This window comes from Podarcis liolepis, assembly GCF_965112155.1.
Source record: "Podarcis liolepis genome assembly, chromosome: 1".
NCBI classification, from domain to species: Eukaryota; Metazoa; Chordata; class Lepidosauria; order Squamata; family Lacertidae; genus Podarcis; species Podarcis liolepis.
In genome coordinates this window covers 68,087,657-68,108,045 of record NC_139554.1, presented here as the reverse complement: position 1 = coordinate 68,108,045, position 20,389 = coordinate 68,087,657, and the positions used below count along the sequence as shown (strand labels likewise).

Genomic DNA, 20,389 nt, shown 5'->3' with positions numbered 1-20,389 from the left:
TATCATGTTACCACAACATCAATTTTGCTTTGTGCTTCTGCTGAGTTTAGTTAACATTTAGACCACTCAATGTGGTGCATCCCAACAGGGCATAATTATACTCAGAGGGTCCTTTAATAACTACCAAGCAGTGCTAGCAATGCAGGTAGATGAAGGGGAAGAGGTGCTGTGACAGAAATGTTAAGTAGAGGCATCAGCAATACTTCCTTGGACCTCAGAACCATATACCTTCTAACAGGTGTCACTGGGCATCTAAAAGGACGTATGCTGGAAAATTAAGTGCTCAACTGAAGGATTTTAATGTGTCATGAACAAAACTGGGGGGGGGAATGTTACCTTAGTAACCATTTTTGTTTTTTGGTTGGGTGGTGTGTTGAAAATGGGTAGAAATCTTTACCCAACTAAGAATGAAACCAGCATTTCCCATAAGCTCCTTCATTTGCCATAGAGCAAATTGCACATAAGAGCATGTGTTTGACTATATAGGTTGTGATTTCATCCTGTTCTCTGAGATCCCTGACGTGACTGTTCCCAGAAAGAAGTCTCATTAAAAATAGTCTCAAAGCACACATGGAGAAGCAATTTCAACAAACAGGCTTGAAAACAAGTACATTCACATAATTTAGGGAGGCTGGTATATGTTTTCTCCAATGAAAACACAATTTCCCCTCTCCCCAATTTAAATGAAATTGAATTGTTGGGGTGTGCTGAGACTTTAGCTGCCTGAATAAACAGGAAAGAGATACATAAATTAGAGTTAAGTAATTCACATCTTACTAAGCTTTTAGATTTGAGATTGAAAATAAGCATGCAGATTAGGGCGATAAAAGTTCCTCACCAAAGACTCCCAAGGATGCTCAGCTGTCTTGGGGTTGTCTGTAGACTTCCAGTAACAGAAGCATTTTGCCTCTGAATATCAGCTGCTATTGCACCAATATGTGTCCTACTTGTGGCTTCCACAAGCTGGCCACTGGTTAGCCACTGTGAAAACAGAAGGCTTGGCTAGGTGCAATAAGACTTTTCAAAGTTATAAGAGAAATAAATAACGGCTTTTATGGGTGGAGGAGTTAAAAACAAACAGCAAAAGCCTCTGAGCCTGGGACATGTCGTTATCAAGACCATACATTAATTTGGCCCAAGACACTCCCTAGAGGAAGGGGTGGAGGAGGGAAAAAATATCACACTACGTGTTATCTTGTTTTCTGTAAACTATGCTTTTCATTGATGGATAAATCATCTGCTTTCAGTAGCCATTCTTGAATGGTTGGGGTGTGTTGAGACTTTAAGCTCCATAAATGTATTTCTTTGGGCAACCAGAGCAGCTTGTGATATAAATGCCCTGTGTCCTTCCTTACCTTGAGGGCCCATATAATCTGCATACAGCCTTATATCAGAGTGCTGGAATGTGAAAGCTCGTACAGCACTTAGAACAGCGTTATAATTTTGAATAAAATACTTATCAAAATGCACTGTACACAGTTCTCAATTCTGTTTCTCAAGCATTTTACATGGGAATTGTTCTACATATATCAAATGTCCAAGACTGCTGCTGAGAATGCCTTTCAGTCTCTGGGTGTATTTATGCACTTGCTGGCACTAGAGGACAAAAAGCCATTTTCGAATTCTGTCTACATCCTAGTCAACACAGGTTCTTCACTTGACATACAAATGAAACAGAGAACCAATGTAAGGCCACTGGAAATGAGCACCTACCAAGGGGGAGGGTAGCTCTAATGCCCTTAGTGCCTGGAGTACACATGCAGCAAAAGCAGTCAGGTAACAACGAGGTTGTCTCAGCCGGTCAGCAGGCAAGCACTTCCACGATGCTGAATTTAACTCCCCCTGACTCCACACATGTCTTATGTTGCTATAAGAACATAAAAAGGATCCTGCTGATCAAGCCAAATGCCCATATAACCAAACATTCCGTTTTCACAGCAGCTAATTGGATGCCTATGGAAAGCCCACAAGCAGGTTCTGACTCTAAAAGGACTCTCCCTGCTTGTGATTCCCAGCAACTGGTATTCAGAGGCCTATTGCCTCTGGCAGTGGAGGTAGACATAAAGTTCTTCAGGCTACATTCTATCTGGATCGCTGCTTATGCACAACCTTTTTCAACCCCATACTACCACACTTGAAAATGGCCTAAGGACATGCTTTCAATATGGCAGTCATGGTTTGGGAGTGAATGGATTACAATACACTCAATTTATACACACACACACACACACACACTCACACTCGTACCTTGGTTCTCAAACGCCTTGTGACTTGAACGTTTTGGCTGCTGAACACTACAAACCCGGAAGTGAGTGTTCCAGTTTGCGAACTTTTCTTGGAAGCCAAACGTCCGACGTGGTTTCTGATTGAGTGCAGGAAGCTCCTGCAGCCAATTGGAAGCTATACCTTGGTTTTCGAACATTTTCGGAAGTTGAACAGTTTCCAGAATGGATTCCATTCAAGAACTAAGGTACGACTGTATATATATACAGACGGGGGGGGGGGAAGGACCCCTGGGTGGTTAAGTCCAGCCAAAGGCGACTATGGGTGTGACACTCATCTCACTTTTCAGGCCGAGGGAGCCGGTGTTTGTCCACAGACAGCTTTCCGAGTCATGTGGCCAGCATGACTAAACCACTTCTGGTGTAATGGAACACTGTGGCAGAAGGCAGAGCGCACAGAAATGCCGTTTACTTTCCCACCGCAGCAGTACCTATTTATCTACTTGCACTGGCATGCTTTTGAACTGCTAGGTTGGCAGAAGCTGGGACAGAGCAACAGGAGCTCACCACCGTCAAGCGGATTTGAACCACTGACCTTCTGATAGGCCTGGCCAAGAAGCCCAGTGGTTTAGACCACAGTGACACCTGCGTCCATACACACACCCACACCCCAGACATCTGCTTGTACAGTAGTTGCCTTCAACTTGGAAGCACCATGGCTAACTACAATTGCAGCGGCTGCTACTATATCTCTTAGGAAAATTCTCTTAGAGGGTGTGTGGAAATATAGACATTCTTGTCTGTTTTTAACAAACGGTTTCATATTCCCATTGACATATTTAATCTTTGATTCACTCTAAGCTGCAATTTGACAGCTCCCTCACTCTTCCCCATTCCTTCCAAACACTTAGTTAGGTATGGACAAAAGTCAAACTTCAGTCTCTTCACAATTTGAATGTATTTACGAAATGCAATGCTGTTGCCATTTAAACTGTTATATAATTAGTTTCCGCTGAAACCAATTCCTTGGAAACAATCTATTTAGCTATATTCACACCCACATGGCTTTGGCTTGATACAGGTGGAGAGTTTGGGAGAGTGTGTGAGCAGCTCTGTTTTTACGACCTAGTTTATAATGCAACATTATTAATTGTTATTATTATTATTATTATTATTTTAAATATTCTTACAATAAATGCAATAACAAGACTGCAACACATCTCCTTTGGCCTTCCCTCCAAATGCTGTGTTAGGGCTTGTTTCACAGACCTTTTCCAGCTGTCTTGGAACCCAGTACCACCAGATCTTCACTACCCCAATGACTGCGTAATCGTAGTCAAAAGCTTCCCAGGTGATTGGGCTTTATATGTGCTTTCCAAATGCTAGGATAAGAAGCTGAATTTAACAATAATGAATAGCATGGAAAGGGAAACTAGGATTTGGAAGGCCACTGAAAGTTGTTTGAAGCTTTGTTATTGTTGTTGGCTTGAGCTTTAACTCCACTGGAAAGTTTTGGGTAGCAGGATATTTAAAGCACTCTGTTTTCATACAGGCACTCAAAACAATTTACTTCACTGTGATTTCACGTAGGCCATAAGGACTACTCTCAAGTTTATAGTTTCATTCAGGATAGCAGCACTGCCTTACCCTGTGCATTTTCACAGTGCTGTAAATGTTAAAATATGATTAGTTGAGCATTCTTACAAAGCGATTTTTTTCATTTTCTCAGAGAGGCATACTCGTTTTGCTAGATGAAATGGAAGCAAGTACAATACAATGTGCAAACATCTCTCGGAGTCCTTGATTACTCTCATTAGTTTCCTTGTAGCTTACAGCATGCAAACCTACTTTGCATCACATTATGTGTTCTGAAACAACAACACTTTAATCACACTGGGTATTAGCAAAACAATCCTTTCTGAACAGCATGCCTTTAATTATTCCTTTGCCTCTTATCATCAGGAGACAAAGAAAGGAGCTTCATCTTCCCTTCTTCAGAGCTTTGTCTGTGGGCGTTAGGAGGAGTGTTTTCTGACATCTATTTTAACTTGCAGCATTATTTCATGGACACCACCACTTGTAAAGATGGTGACAAGCATTCAAAAGGGATGCCACTATGCATATCCATAAATAATTTTGACCCCTCTCCCAGTTATCCAGTCTTCTCTCTGGTGTCTCCCTAAGTTTTCTATAGGTTGGGATCTTTTTTTGGTTTGTGGGGGGAGCATTCCGTCATGGAAACCAAAAATGGAGAACCTCTTTTCTACTGGCCAAATATTCAACCCTTGGGACTGTTCCCAGGTTGCTCCCTCACCAGCCCTGATCCATGCCCTCCTGAAATGCTTTTGCTTTGCTGGACTATGTCCTTGAACTGTGTTAGTGTCTCTTGCTTTTCTGGATGGAAAAGGAAAAGATGTTTTGGGGAGGGCATGCATAAACCTCTGGCTTCCATGTGACTAGAATGAAGCATACAAAGTTATGAGACATTTATCTGGCCCCACCCACTTTTTTATCTGGCCCCACCCACTTTTAATCTGGCCCTACCCACTACTGGCAAGCTGTCCATGAGGGAATGCATACCTTGCTATGAAAATGGTGGGGGGCCGCTAGGGGCGCCTTGGAAGATGGCGGATATTAACATCTATCCAGCTCGCACGAGGTAATTAGAGGCTGATTATGGGGAGTATATCAGTCTCCCTAACATCTCTCCAGGGGGGAGAGATGCAGTTATCACCCGCTGTTGCCATAAATCACCCCCGAGTTCGGAAGAAGGAGGGGGTGAGGCACTGGGTGCACAACCCTCGGCGAGTCTCAGAACTCCTCCGAAGCTACTTCCAGGAGCGAAACCAGTTGCGTTACTTAAAAGAAAAAAAATTGGTGAAAGATAACGCACATGCTTCAAGAGAGGCAGGAGGTTTTGATCTGCTAACAACTGTACCGCTGAAATGAAGAAGACTGAGATGGAAGATTACATCAAAGTATTACAGACAAGCTGGTATGTGGATTGGAGTGCAACGGAACTCAAAGGGGGGGGATGACTTTTTATCTTTTCCCCCTCTATGTGATTAACTAATAACTCCCCCTCTTAGAAGACTCGTCACAGCAACTAATTGGCAAATGGGACTGAAAATGATCTGTGTGGGAATAATATGAATTTAAAGGTTTAACTCTGTAAAGGACTTGGAAAGAGAAGGGCTCTCTTGTGACGCAGTTAGAATGGAGATTTGTTACGAGACCTGTGTTGCAGGAGGTTTGGTCTTGGGGAAGGCGAGCCCAAGATTTATTATTTTCGAAGAGATTGCGAACTGGAAGGGGCAGCCCTCCTGGAAAAAGACTAATTTACGATGCAACAGGTCAGAAAAGCTAAAGAGTGAGCTTTTGGACTGTATTTCATTCGAACGACAAGGTGGCGATCGCTTGCTCGAGCGGAACTGCCTGAACTATTGGGATTTATGAGAGAGCAGTACAAAGTCCACACAGAAATACAAACAAGACTGTTTTTTTCAACCCACTTGCGGAGCAATTTGGAGGTGAAAGAAAAGGAGAATGAGTAATGATAAGCATTGAGAAGATGAGACTGGAAACATCATTCTTAATATGAAAGCAGCAGAAAACAGTTGAGGATTGGACTCCTGCCGATCGAGAAGCATGGGTACCCCCCACAAAAATCTGTAATTCGGAAAAATAATTGGATTACATGATATGTATTGTTATAATTTGAACTAATTGGTTTGGTATGTTTAATTTGGTAATATGAAACTTAATAAAAAAAATTTCTTTTAAAAAATGAAAATGGTACCCTATCCCTGGTTTAAGCCTTCATACCTGCAGTCTGAAGTGACACCGTCCAGAGGCAGAAGCTTCCCATCTCATCTACCATTTACTTTTCAAAGTAACACAGCCATTTCTTATTTGCAGAGCTGAGAAGTCATCCATAATTCAGTGAAAGCTGCAAACTCGTGTTTTGTTTTGAAATAAAAATAAAAATCACCTGAGTAAATTGCCAGTAAAGCTTCATCCTTTTGGCTTTGGCGTAACTGCATTCAATTAGTCGGGGTCTGCTGTTCACATCTACCAGGCATCTGTTGTCATCATCATCAATGGTAGGACTTAGAACACCCACATGGAACTGCTGGTTACCTGTGTAATAGACGTTCTGCAATGAGAAAACAGAACACATTCAGGGCTTTGAAGACGCAGGCAACATTTCTATCAGAAACCAATGGCAAGAGTTAATGCATGAACCTGAACTGAATCTCACACCACGCTTCAGCAACCAAAAGTCCTTTTTTCTAGTAAGAAGCAGTGTGATCTTTTAAAGTTTTCAAAATATCATTTGAGGAGTTATCAAACAGGGGTGAGAGAAGGCAGATCAAGCTACCTGCTTGGTAGGACAATATAGTTCATGCAAACTGTGGTAAGTTACCTGGGTATTGCCATCTGTATTCGTAATCTTAATTTAATATATGTAGTGCAGGATTTTACAGGTTAACAAACAATAAAAGTAAGCAAGATTCAACAGATAGAGCATAACTCAATGCACAGCATGAATTTAACAGAAAAGTTTAAAAGACTTGATGCTTCACCTGGTGCTGAAAATACCATTAAAAAGGTAGTTGGTGGGCCTTTCTGGAGAAGCTATTCCATAGTATATGTGCTGCTACCAAAATACCCTCTTCTTGTTAGCTACCCACTGAACTTCACTGTCTTAATTGGAAAGCAAGAACTAGAACATCTATCTTTTTGTGTTTTGTACAGAGCATAAGTTTTTAGATATCATCTATTTAATGGTGTTGAGGGGGGTGGGTCTGGAGAATATTTTCAGACAAGATAGACCTATACAAAAGGGATGTGCTCCACTTGAATCAGGATAGAAAAACAGAATTGTCTAGAAATAGACCACTTGCGCTTACTATCAAAAAGGTGCCAGATCGGTTTTATAATCATTCAGATGGGGGTGGAAAGTCCTAGGTACTGAGAATGCAGGGGCACAGTTCAGAGGGGCCAAGGCACCATAGGTAAAACATTTGGTGAGAGGCACTGTGTATATGTGTGTATATTCTGTAATGTATACATACAAGCCAAATGGTTGAAGCTGGAGTACTTGAATTTTAGAGTGCTAAATTGACTAAAGCAATTGCACCAGAACGATACAAAATACAGAACGGAGGCTGACATTTGCTCTAGAAACACAGTGATGTGAAATGACCTGGCCTTGGATTCACTTCATGCCATATATGATCTTCAAGACTGGTTGATAATTGTTGACACTATTAACAAAAAGGAGACCTTTGAATCTCTGTGGCTCTGAGAAGTCTCTGTTGTCATTGAGACAGATAATATGTTCTTCTGCTCTGACTCAACTGACATCTCACTCTGGATCTCAACAGATGGCACTCCTGGCACCTTCATACCACAGAGACTGCTAACAATCACACTTGTCTCTCTCTTTCAAAGGCACAAGTTGTCTAACTAGATCAGGCTTCAAGAAGCATCCAAGCATGTGGGCAGTGCTGAAGATAACGATTGTGTGATCTTATTGTTGCTCCGCCATTAAATGTTAATCACTGAAACGGATGATGTGCGAGTCTTCACACTCCATATGGACTTGTGTTTTAGAAAAGTTTGAGGGAAATGCCTTCTCGTGGGTCTTGATAGCACTTCTTAGTATCTATTTATTATTGATGCTGTGTATAATTGACATCATATTTGTACATGCAACAGTGAGTACTTTGTCGTAAAATATTAAGCACAAAGGAGGAGGAAGAAAGAGCACACATAAAATAGTCGAGGGCTCTGCAGATCAGGACAGGGATTTGTGTTTACTGCAGCAAATTCTTGGAGTAGATATGGAGTAAATGGCAGCATACAAAAGGTGAGTAGGGTATTAGGACAGATTAATACAGAAGTTAATTTCAGATCAGAAGGAGCTGTAAAAAGCTCACTTCTATCATTCATTCATACTGCTTCTGCAGATAATTGTGATTATTTGGGTTCATATGACTTCATCTATGGTCTCTCTTATACTTCCTCCATATCAAAAATATTCGCAAGCTCTTGTCAACAACCTAATAAAGAATGATAGAAGTGAGCTTTTTACAGCTCCTTCTGATCTGTAATTAACTTCTGTATTAATCTGTCCTAATACCCTACTCACATTTTATATGCTGCCGTTTACTCCATATCGACTCCAAGAATTTATGATGTGCTGATATAAATGGAGGGTGGCTTTTTTTTTATCAAGACAAGATTAATAATTTTTTTTTAAGTAGTAGGTTAAAATATGTATGCAAGCAGAGCAGTTATAGTGCCCTGGTAAAGTTATTAGACAAATGATTGAATGCTCAAGTGTGTAAAGCAGATACTTTTGCAGAGAAAGAGAGGACTGAATGATTTGGAGATTAAACAACAAGAAGAAATCAGATTCCTTTTTATGGCTTGCTTATAGATTCATTATAGAGGAAGGAAAGGGAAGGAAAAACACCAGCAGAAGCTTTGGGCTGTTACATATTAGTATTTGTTATTTCACCACTAACAAGATAAAACAAATGGATTCTGACTGTATTTCTACATCCAGTTAAATCATTTGGTTTGGGGCTAAGGGTTATATTCAGCTAAGTCATACACAGAGTAGCTCCACTGAAGTAAATGATTTAGTTAGATACAACCCTAAATGTACTTAAATGCATGCTAGCTTGTGGTTTGCATGACACAAAACTCTTCTGGGACACAATAGATTCCATTCAACAAATGCACAATTATACAGTAGTAAATCGGAAGTCGAACAGAATCCATTCCAGAAGTCCGTTCAACTTCCAAAATGTTTGACTTCCAAAGCATGGCTTCTGATTGGCTGCAGGAAGCTCCTGCAGCCAATCAGAAGTTGCAGAAGCCCCATTGGATGTTTGGTTTCCAAAAGAACGTTCAAAAAATGGAAAACCCACTTCCTGTTTTCGATCGTTCGGGAGCTGGAATGTTTGACTCCCAAGACGTTTGGGAGCCAAGGTACTATTGGTTCACTAATTCATTGCGGGGGGAGCGGGGTACTTTCTGCTTTCTAACCACATTTTAAAATTTTGGCTCCCCAATTCAGAAATCTCCTTATAAACACGTGCATGGAGGTTCTCACTGCCATGGACTTGTCCAATAATTCATTTGCTGACTATTTATAAAATGCTTCCCTCCCCCCCCCGATGGCCACTAAATAAACACATGTTACACTTTCCCAGTTTATTGTTCATTAGCTTAACTACTACTTATCTAGCCTAGCTAGATTAAACGCCCTGAGACCCCCAGGTATAGGGCGGTAGATAAACTCAATAAATAAATAAATAAATAAATAAATAGCTTTGAAAGAAACATGAAGGCATGCACACCCAGTGGGGTTGCCTCTACTGCCCCTTCACATGATAGCCTACATGGTTTCATAACACCTGAATAGGGCTTAAATTAACCCTAAATGTGAAGTTATGTTTCACTTTCTTATCACCCCACCCCAAGTTTTAAGGTTAGAATATAAATAAAGTGTGCCAGTTTTAATGACTGATCAAATATATGAATTACTGAATTTGCTAATTTATATCAAAAATTAAAAACAACATACACATCTAAAAAAAACCTCGTTTTCACACTGATATTGCAGCTTGATCCAAGCCAAGTTCACTTGAAAGTCCATTTGTTCCCATTGGCCCAAGTCTTATTGGCCTTTCATTTAATCACCCCTGATTGCAGAGGCACACGGCCAAACTAGACGCGACATTAATTGCATGGAAGCAATTAACCAGCACAGCTTTAAAATTTAAATAGCTGCCACCAGTGGGGGACAATTCAACAGACCTGTGACATGCAAACATTTGATTGATTGCATCTACACCTTACCTTTTCTTCCAAGGAGCTCAAGGTGGCGTACCTAGTACTCCCCCCTCCTCATTTAATCCCCCCAACCACCTCGTGAGCTAGGTTAGACTGAGAGGCAGTGACTGGGCTCAAGGTAACCCAGTGAGTATTACAGCCAAGGGATTTCAACTTGGCCTTCCAGATCCTAGTCTGACACCCTAATCACTACCCCAGACAGGAAGAGGGAGGTGGTGAAAACATCTTTTAGGGCATGAACAAACTGTGATTAACACCATGTATAGTTCAGGAACCCAGGAAATTGCCTTATACCGGGTCAGAGTCAGACTTTTTGATGATGTAGCTGAGTTCCAGCTATTCTGACTGGCAGCAGCTCCCCGCAGAGGCCTTTTCCACCCCATCATCTGCAGCTGATCCTTTTGCTCTGCCGGCTTTGTGTCTTGAGATCCTTAGCATGCAAGCAATGGGGACTGCCGAGCCTCCTAAAATAGATTAATAACTGTACTTTCTCAGCCATCCCCACATTTCTTAAGCACATCAACCTAGGTAAGATACAGAATTTCTGCCCAGGGAAACAGCATCTTCTTCAAAGGGGAAATCTTGACTCCAGTAATGCTAACAATAAAATGTTGCCAAGCTATCATGGGACGAACATTTGACACAAAGTTAATAACAAACTTTGAAAACCCGCTGTAAGTGATAAAGACTTCACTTGATGAAGTATGCTCCCATCACTGTAAATTATTCATTGAGGCCTGGTCTATCGTGTAGCAAAAAGTTACAGCAAGGTGTCCAACTTAACACAAGATGATTATCTGAAAGATAAATTGCCAGCTCCCTGGTGAAAGCTTAATGCAATATACACCAATTTCCCAGCCTGAAAGCTATTCCTGATCCTTATGGCAGCTTTTCCAAGTGAAAACACACAGGAGAATGGTGTGCTGTTGCGCATTTGAAATGAGTGGATTCAGGAATTGAAGTTTACTTTCTAGCAGGTAACTTTTCCCCTTTGGAATGACAAAACTGTCAGCCTTGCAGTGACATTGCTTTTTATGGTCCTAATACAACACTCTTACCATTTTCTCTGCCTTTTTAGGGCATGAACCGATGAGTATTTGTAATTTGAGATTTAAGAAGGCATCGTTTGCCATTTTGCCCTGCATTCATCACTGATTTGTTCCATGGCAGTTTACACCAAAAACTAGGTTACATGCCTTGCTGTGGAAAAGAAATATGTAACTTGTGTCATTTACATAATTAATTACATAAATTACATATAATGTGCACATTACTTTGTCCTTATGTTATTCCATCCCATTCATTTCAATTTAAAGTGAACACAATCCAAATGGAGGAAAAATTAATCTTGTATTGTTTGTGGACTGAAAGAAATAGTAGTGAACACTGATTGTATTTGCTGGATTGATTTCAATTCCCGATACAGGATGAATTAGCAAACATCAGCAATTTCTGCTCCCATTTCCATCAGAACTCTCTGACATCCATGTTTGTAGTACACATCTATGGAAACTGACCACAAGGAATTAAGGCTTTGTTAAAAGTGCACATACTCATCCCCCCCCCCCTTTTCAAACTTGCAGTCACATAACACCTTTTCCCCTTCATTTCCAAAAATGTTTGGATTTTATTGTCTTTTACCTGATTTTTGCTCAGCCTAGACTGAAGCACTGAAATCTCTCCTTGCAAGGAGTACTGAGGCTGGTAGTAGATTTTACATTGAGGACTGAAGCAACCCAGAAACACAGATCTCAAAGTAAAATCTCATGAAAGGTAAAGCATGACTTGTATTGTCATTTATAGAAAGAAGTGGAAATGCATTGAAGCACAAAAATGAAGCACGTGGTACAAAACAAAATCAGAATAAAAATCTTTGAGATTTAAATAGCAGTGGTACTTAAATGATCAACATGAGACTCCTAAATATACTTATTTGGAAATAAATGTCATTTAAATCAATGGGATTTATTTCTGAAATGTTAAAATTGGAGTGTTCAGATCTTTATAATTCCTTCTCTTTATTGAACAAATACTTCTGAATTATTTTCTATTGATCTTTTTGTAATGAAAAACTATACCCTGAGACACCAAACACAGACACACTCCAGTCAACATCAGATACTTCAGAACTAATGATTTCTACTGTATAATTAAAGTACTTACTTAACTCTATGCTGTTTAAATCAGTATGTTTTAACATGCTTAGCTTTTGCTGGAGCTTTTGAGTTTTTCTAAAGGGCAAATACAAATATGCAAGAGTAAAATGGCTGGTAAAAATCTTTTTTTTAATCCTACTTTTCTTTCTTGTCACTTCCTTTGTCCTTTTAGAAATTGTTTTGGGGTTATAAATGGAATATGGTTTGCTTACTTTTCTAAAACGCTGTATGCACTTGACAAAGCGTTTATAGAGGGATAAAATTATTGCTTAGTTTGTGAGTGGAAATATCTCTGCTTTTTCAACCATTGTGATGTACCAGCATTCAAACAACAAAAAGCTATTTTTTTTGGCCAGTTGTCAGGATTCATGCAAAAGAGACTCTTGCTTTCTAAGTATCCCAATCCCACTGCTATGAATGCAGAGGCGCAGATTGTAACTTGAACCCTCTAGCAATTGAATTTCTTCCTTAGGGGCAAAAACTAGACCTACTGTTTTCACAAATCTCTGGCTTTGTCTTAAGCTTTTAGTACACAACTGAAAAAACACCGAGGATCAAGTGTAAGGGCCCCAAAGCCAGTACAGTGGTATTATCTCTGCATTATACCAGCACTAACTCTATGCTCTCATGTTACTATCTTAAGAAATACAAATACACATTACCTTAATTCCTTAGAGTATAAAGAAGTTGTATATTTACATTTATCCGAGAACATAAATAATGATATAGTACTGCCTTATTTCTTATAAATCTTTGGTGCTACTGCATTCTACATACAACAGGGCTGCTCTAGAGTCACACAGGATCCTATCCGTCTCCTATTCACAATGACTTTGGAGAGAAGAGTGTAAGCCTCAGCCAAACTCAGGAAAATAATAAAAAGTAGTGGTGGCCTGTCCCATTTCACCACCTGAGGTGAAATGGGAAGGTGCTGCCCCTGTCCCCTCAGCCGAAGTCTCGCTTACCAGGGCTGTGCAGCGGTGGCTTCTGGTGAGATCCCATGAGCTGTTGCTGAACTCTCCCAAGGCCTTGTGCAGCTCTTGGGAGCTCTTGCTGGAAACCACGGTCACAACTTCTCCTCACTGCTCTGGATGGAACAAGGTGGCTGCCTTATGAGTGGACTGGCCGTGATAAAGGACTAGGGGTACCACTTGGTAAGACCTTTTTTATTGGCTAGGGATGCCATGCTGCATTAGGTGCACCACCAAAGATAAAGGGATCAAAATAGCAATCTGTTGGAGCATAGTTTATTTTATAAATTCAACTGACAATTAATGCAACCAGAATGGTGCTCGGCCCAGACACTGAAGGTAGTTAATGTAGTCTGGAAATGCCCCAATGTGTGTAGAATCTTAATTCAGAACAGGAAACTTCTAGGTCTTTCTTAAATCTCTCCCATTTTTCAATTCCTACGCACACTAAGGAATCTATATATTTATATCTCTATTCTATCTATCCATCTATTTACACACACAAACACACACCAGTCCAGTGAACATATTTCATGTATGGTACATGCTTCATGTGTCTGTTTCATGACCACATCCATAAGTGTCTTTGGTATCTCTTTTTAAAAAAAATAATATTTATTAAAAGTTTAAGAATTAAAGAGAGAAAGAAAAAAGAAAGAAAAAAAGAAACAATACAAATCAATACATTACAATACATATAAAAAAAGCAAAAGACACAATACATCAAAACAAAAACAAAAGCAAAAACAATTTAAAAAACATCCAATATTTCCATATTTTTATCTTTCATTAGCTTGTTTCATCGACCTCCTCACACCTCCCTTTTTGTGTTCTAGTGATTAATTATTTCAGCAAATCCTTTCCATCTTTCACTGTTTTCTATCATTTAGTTCTTAATTTATTTTAACCTTATATTACCATTAAAACCCTAAAACATATTTATACTTAACTCCTTATAACATTTCTACTAAAGCCATATAATTTCATTCCAACATTTTTCTAACACTCATTAATTTTGCAACATTTCTCCAAATAAATTTTTTTAAAAAAACTTTTTTCCCCAATCTTCTTCCACCATCTCTTCTCCCTGGTCTCGGATTCTGTCAGTCCTTTCTGTCAATTCCATATGGTCCATCAACCTGGTGACCTTCTGTCCGAGGCTCTTAAATCTTTTCCATGTCCCTTCTGCAGCTCTTCTTCATATTTATAGATGTACTTTACTTTATCTTCTGCTGATCTTGTTTTTAATTTCCTTCCTTTGGCACTGAGGAGTAGATCTCGGGGAAACTCCAACCTAACAATGTCCTTATTCCTTCTCGACAGGTCAGCCCATTCTCCATAGTCAGAACCAAAGTCCAAAAGATATTTCAGAGCACCAATCTCCCCCTGACCCAAATCCAAATCCCAAAGGCCAGAACATCCCTGCATAAGAGGATCTATCCAACTTTCCTTCTCCAATCCAAGTGGGGCTCCATCCCACCAAATCTGGCTTTCTCTATATTCCATCGTAAAAGGCAACAACTTATGTTCATCAAATTGCCTCTGTGAGGCCGGGGCTCTCTCCACTTGAATTACTTGAGGTTCAACAGCAACTTTCTCCTTCGTCTTCTCCACAGCTTGCCATGTCAAAACAGATTCCTGAATCAAATCCTGAGTAGTTTCTGCATAGGTATTCACTTTTAGTCCCAAATCAGTCATTTTTTGTCCCAAATTGTCAATTTTAATAATCATCACGTCCGTCTTCTCATGAAGCTGTTCCAATAAAGCACTTGTCTTGCAAAATGCAATCACCAAGGCTTCTTCTGTCAACATTCTTGTCCAAGGTCAGACTCTGATTCTCACGGTCTTTAATCTCTACAGCTGGAAAATTCCCCAGCTCCACTCCTGCAACAGTTTCGAAAGCTCCCTCTAGAGGAAACAATTTCTATTTGTATCCATCCTTTTAAGCGCAGATCCAGCAACAAAGTTAGTTTCGATTTTCAGTTATTTTTTTACTCCTTTTTAAGTGCAAAAGGAAACAATGGAAACAATATATTTCTCTTATTTAACAATCTGTCAACATACGTTTTATTCACAGTCAATGAACTTTCCCAAAACGTCAAACTTACTGGCAGCCTGTTCCCAGGTTCGAAATGGTGGTAATTTATCTTTCTTCACTCTCTCTCCTGCAGGCTTGAACGATCTAAAATTCCCCCCCTCTTCTCCTGCTTCCAAGGGGAGTTTAGTAATTTTAACCGATGGAGATTTAATCCTTTGCAAAAGACTTTCCAGGCTTTAGCTTGCAACGTCTTTGCTTCAATCTATTTACAAAAGAGGAAGGCGGTCTTCCTGTTTGGAACCTTCCCGTTTTGATGCCAAATTAAGATATTTAGAGATCCAATTTTCCGTTCTACTCACGGGTAGTTGTTTAGAGTCCAATTGTCCACAGGAAAAAGTCAGTGCTCTCCAGCAACAGCAATGCGGCTTCACTCCGTGAAAGAAGCAGGCGATTTGAAGCACCGCGCCGCTCACCCCACGTCGCTCCGGATCCCCGAAACCAGGTTTCCCCGCAAGTAGGGGAGGCGCAAAAGGTGCCAGCCAAATCCCACGTCCACAGGCTTCTCCCGCCTGTGGTTTTTAATGGGTCTCTGCCTCGCCGTGGCGGTCCAGACCCTAATTTCCACGGAGAGGAAATCCGCCATTGCCGGAGGCGCTAACCCGGAAGTCCGTGTCTCTGGCATCTCAAACAATGGCATTCCAATGGGAGGAGCCTGCCTTGGGCCCCCCGACACACACTTGATTGCGGAGCCTGCCCTGTTTATGGCTCTCTTCAGCAGAACCTGAATTCTCCTCTCCATCACTACTTGATTTTTGTAAGCTCGTGTCTGTCTGTCTAGAATGCATTCCTTGAGGGTACTTGGGGTGTTACGATCTACCAACATCTTTAAGAGCCAATTCCTATCTAATGAAAGGCTGTTGGTCTGATCATTCTAGAGATACCTGTGCAGAAAAGTCTGCATGTAAGTATTACCAAGTGTTGTTATTTAATGGAGAGGAAGTTGAGACTTTGATTATAAAAGGCAGCAGCAGAGACATACTCTGATCTTAGCACTATGATCCCACTGTGCAAGACTAGAGACAAGCCTCTGCCTGCTGCTTTTTAAATAGCAAACAGAGACTTGAATTTGAACTTCGACTCTCCAGACATTATAAGGATATTAGGTGACTGCTAGGTGGTGGATACAGTGTCTGAGCTAAAAAATGTTTCCCACTCCTGATTTAGCATGCTGAGAATGAGCTAGCTGCGGTGATCTACACTTCTCCCACCTCTACGTCCTCTAGTGTGGCTACAGAGAGGAGCTGAAATTAACCATAGCATGTCATGTCATCCAAACATGACAAACTGTGGCTGATGTTAACAATTGCTTGTTTGAAGCACAATGGCTTCAAATCATGGGTTATGAAGCTGGTTTGTTGCAATAAACCACAGTCAACATTATCCAGAGTTTAGGGTTCATGTAACACTAAACTGTGGCTAAGGAAAATTGCAAATGACAGCATCTGCACTCTTCCTTGCAACTGTGACAAAGGAGGAGAAAGGACAGGGGAGCATGCAGACATGAGATTCACTGTGGCTTATTCTCATCACAGGAAACTATGGTATTACCATGATGTCCAAATGTAGCCTCTCTAAAACTGGAGAAGACTAGAGCTAGTGATTTGTTTATTTATTTAATAATGCCTATAGACCTCATACTTTCCTGCTCACCAGTTGAAAATAGCTAATGAACTAACAGTTCAAAGTTCCAGAAGTGTAACAATTACTTGAGATCTGGAACTAGTTTGCTCTATCTCCCCCTGGAGATTAGCTGCTTTGGCATTTCTAGCTGAATCAATTTACTAATTAATCTCACTTCATTGATTATCTTTTCCTGCAGGTGTTCTAATTAACATGTCAGGCAAAATCCAAGCTTCACATTTCAAGTCAACAATTTGAAATCTGACTGCTTTGAAACAATGTAAAATGCTAAAAAAAACCCACCACACAGCAAAACTCAAATAGAAATAAGGAAAGGTGGACTTTAAAAATTAAAAACAAACTATTCCTGATAAATAATTACTTTTTTTTAAAGGATCAAAAGAATCCTATAATTTATCTGTCTAATGTAGAGTCAGAGACACTAATCACATTATATGAAGTCAAGTTTTCTCTATTTAGGGATGAAGATTAATAAATATACACATTTAGGATTAAGAACAAAAGGGGAAGATGGGGACATGAGCTTCTGGGATACAGGAACAAGACTGGTGATTTTAACCCTATATAAGATGGGTAAAGGGACGCGGGTGGCGATGTGGGTAAAAGCCTCAGTGCCTAGGACTTGCCGATCGAAAGGTCGGCGGTTCGAATCCCTGTGGCGGGGTGCGCTCCTGTTGTTCGGTCTCAGCGCCTGCCAACCTAGCAGTTCGAAAGCACCCCCGGGTGCAAGTAGATAAATAGGGACCGCTTACTGGCGGGAAGGTAAACGGCGTTTCCGTATGCTGCGCTGGCTCGCCAGATGCAGCTTTGTCACGCTGGCCACGTGACCCGGAAGTGTCTCCGGACAGCGCTGGCCCCCGGCTTCTTAAGTGAGATGGGCGCACAACCCTAGAGTGGGACACGACTGGCCCGTACAGGCAGGGGTACCTTTACCTTTTAAGATGGGTAAATTTTATGAGAAATTGATTGAAAAAACTAATACCATTTTGCATCACCCTCTGCACTCCCTACCCCCCAAAACCAGCAGGGGGCAATGGGAAACTGTACAAGGAGCACCTAGTTGCGCTCCCCGCAGATTGTGCATGACATGCATATGACGTCAAATGACGCCGGGTCCCCTCAATGTGGGGGGGCAAGTTGGCACCCCTCATGTATCTTGAGTGGGCATGGGGCAAAGGTGCCATTTGCTGTTCTGCCTCCAGTGACAGCTTTCAGGTTACAGATCAGGGAAGCTCCAAAATGCAGCTCACACAAAGCAGTTATTTATTGTGAAGATTTCTCATCTTCATAAGCACTTCTGAAAAGTGCTTGACAGCAAGCAATATTTTTATAAGATGAAACCACTTGCTTCAAAGTAATAATAAAGATGTCACTCATGCCAATCCTTAGGTATTTACTCAGAAGTAAATTTCATTGATTTCAATGCAATTTGTTTTTGAGAAAATGTTTTCCATCTTGGTTTATAAACTGCACTTCCAGCAGCAATATTAGTTTATGCCACTTACAACGCAGCCGTAAACACATTTGCTTGGAAGCCAGTCCTATTGATTTTAGGGGCACTTAGTTTCACATAAGTGTACTTAGGATTGAAGCAGAGTCATCTGCAAATTCAATGCTTTTTGAATTTAGCTCTCAAGAGATGCAATGCTGCTACAAACACCACACAGTTATAATGCATAGAAATAAAGACTTCATATTTTAGTAAGGCATGGAAAGTGAAGTAGAAAAAAAATAATAGTTGTAAGCCAGGATCATGTTTTCCAAAAGCAATAAATAGCTTCTGTCCAACAAGTTTCTAAAACAAGCTTTACAAAAGCACCCAAAAGGTTTGTGAAAGTTTCCCTTAAACCCAGATATTTCTTTAATTAATTAATTAGTTGACATGCAGTTCAATCATTTTTTAAAGAGGCAACTTTCTTCTCTGTCTTAAACGTTTACATGAGACTATGTTGCTAGATCCACCCCTGATGTCATGTGTGATGACATCCAAGGTTATGTTTCTTGGGCATACATGTATTGGTATGAATGTCTGCATAGGTCAAGCCTATGAGTAAAACCAGCTTTTCCTAGTTAGGGGTCAGCACCAACCCACAGGTGTTCAGGAGTCATGGGTAGTGCTAAACAGGACATCAGAGGTAGGGTTACCAGCATGGTCCCACCACTCCATTTCCAAACAATAAAAAATGAATAAATAGGGCCCTGAATAATTAGACATAGGAAGACCAATATAGTGCCTAACAGATGTTGGACCACACCTCCCATCAGCCCTAGTGAGCATGGTCAATGGCAAAGGATGATGGAAGTTTTAGTCCACAACATCTATAGGGCACCATATTGACTAACTCTGATTTAGAATATGCTGATTCCGCTCAACACTACTTGCTATCAATTTGTGAACATCTCAGCATTCACAATGACACACTCCATCTTTTGGTGTAGTACTTTGTTTATGCACTCTCACTGGAAGGCAGGTATCTGGATGAAGAAGGAATGAGGGCCAGTTGCTAGGAGGCAACCGGGCCAAAGCTTCCTTGTCCAATTCCAGGTGTGCAATATTGACTGGCTGGGATAGACTATAAACAGAGAGGCACAATCTACTGAAAGTAACACACGCTGGATTGGGAACTTCTGCATGATGGATGTTTTCAATCTGCAGTGCATTACTTTCAATGGCCTGCAAACATGTGTGGGGAAATGCAGGAAAAGTAAAAGGAAGGGGTTTCTTTAAAAACAACAACTGGTGTACCTCAAAATGGCAAGTTTTGCAGCAAAAATCAAAACTCACAGAAATTCAGTGCCATAGTCAGAACACCCTGAGGAAGAATATGGCAGTTTGGCGTTCAGAATTTAAATGAAACCTATGTACATTATAAACAGTGGCACTGGTACAGACTGTGCCCATGAATAAACTATCAGGTCAACAAAGAAAAGAAAAGAAAACCATGGAACAGACAGCTCAGCTGTAGTATCCAGTTAGTTTACTCCCCACTCCCAAACTTAAGTCTCAAAAATTTATTGTATAACAGTTCTAGGGAAGCTTTTAATGTTTAACAGACCATTGTATTTTAATATTTTGTTGGAAGCCGCCCAGAGTGGCTGGGGAAACCCAGCCAGATGGGCAGGATATAAAGAAGAAGAAGAAGAAGTTGCTGTTGTTGTTGTTGTTATTATTCATAACAGAATGATAATGGACACCTTCTGTTTGAGCCTTTTTTTTAAAAATGAAGAATTCATCCCAAGGTGAATCTCTTGTCATTAGTAAAATACCATATAAATGTACATTATTTCTAGGACGTCACTTTGACTTGGGCAAAGCACTGGTGCTCTTGTACACAAATACTTAATAAACTGAACATGGGAGACAAATAAAGGAATATTTGGAGAATCAAACTAAGCTTTCAGGCACCATCAATAATTCCACTAAGCCGT

The 20,389-nt window shown here is 40.5% G+C and overlaps 1 protein-coding gene across 2 annotated transcripts in view; it reads right to left on the bottom strand.

The window, feature by feature from the left end:
• GALNT18 (polypeptide N-acetylgalactosaminyltransferase 18) overlaps positions 1 to 20,389 on the bottom strand; it is a 336,801-nt gene that overhangs the window by 8,177 nt on the left and 308,235 nt on the right. For both annotated transcript variants that reach the window (XM_083477681.1, XM_083477680.1), the window contains exon 10: positions 6,214 to 6,378. In XM_083477681.1, coding sequence (XP_083333807.1) covers positions 6,214 to 6,378 — 165 coding nt within the window. The remainder of the gene's footprint in view (positions 1 to 6,213; positions 6,379 to 20,389) is intronic.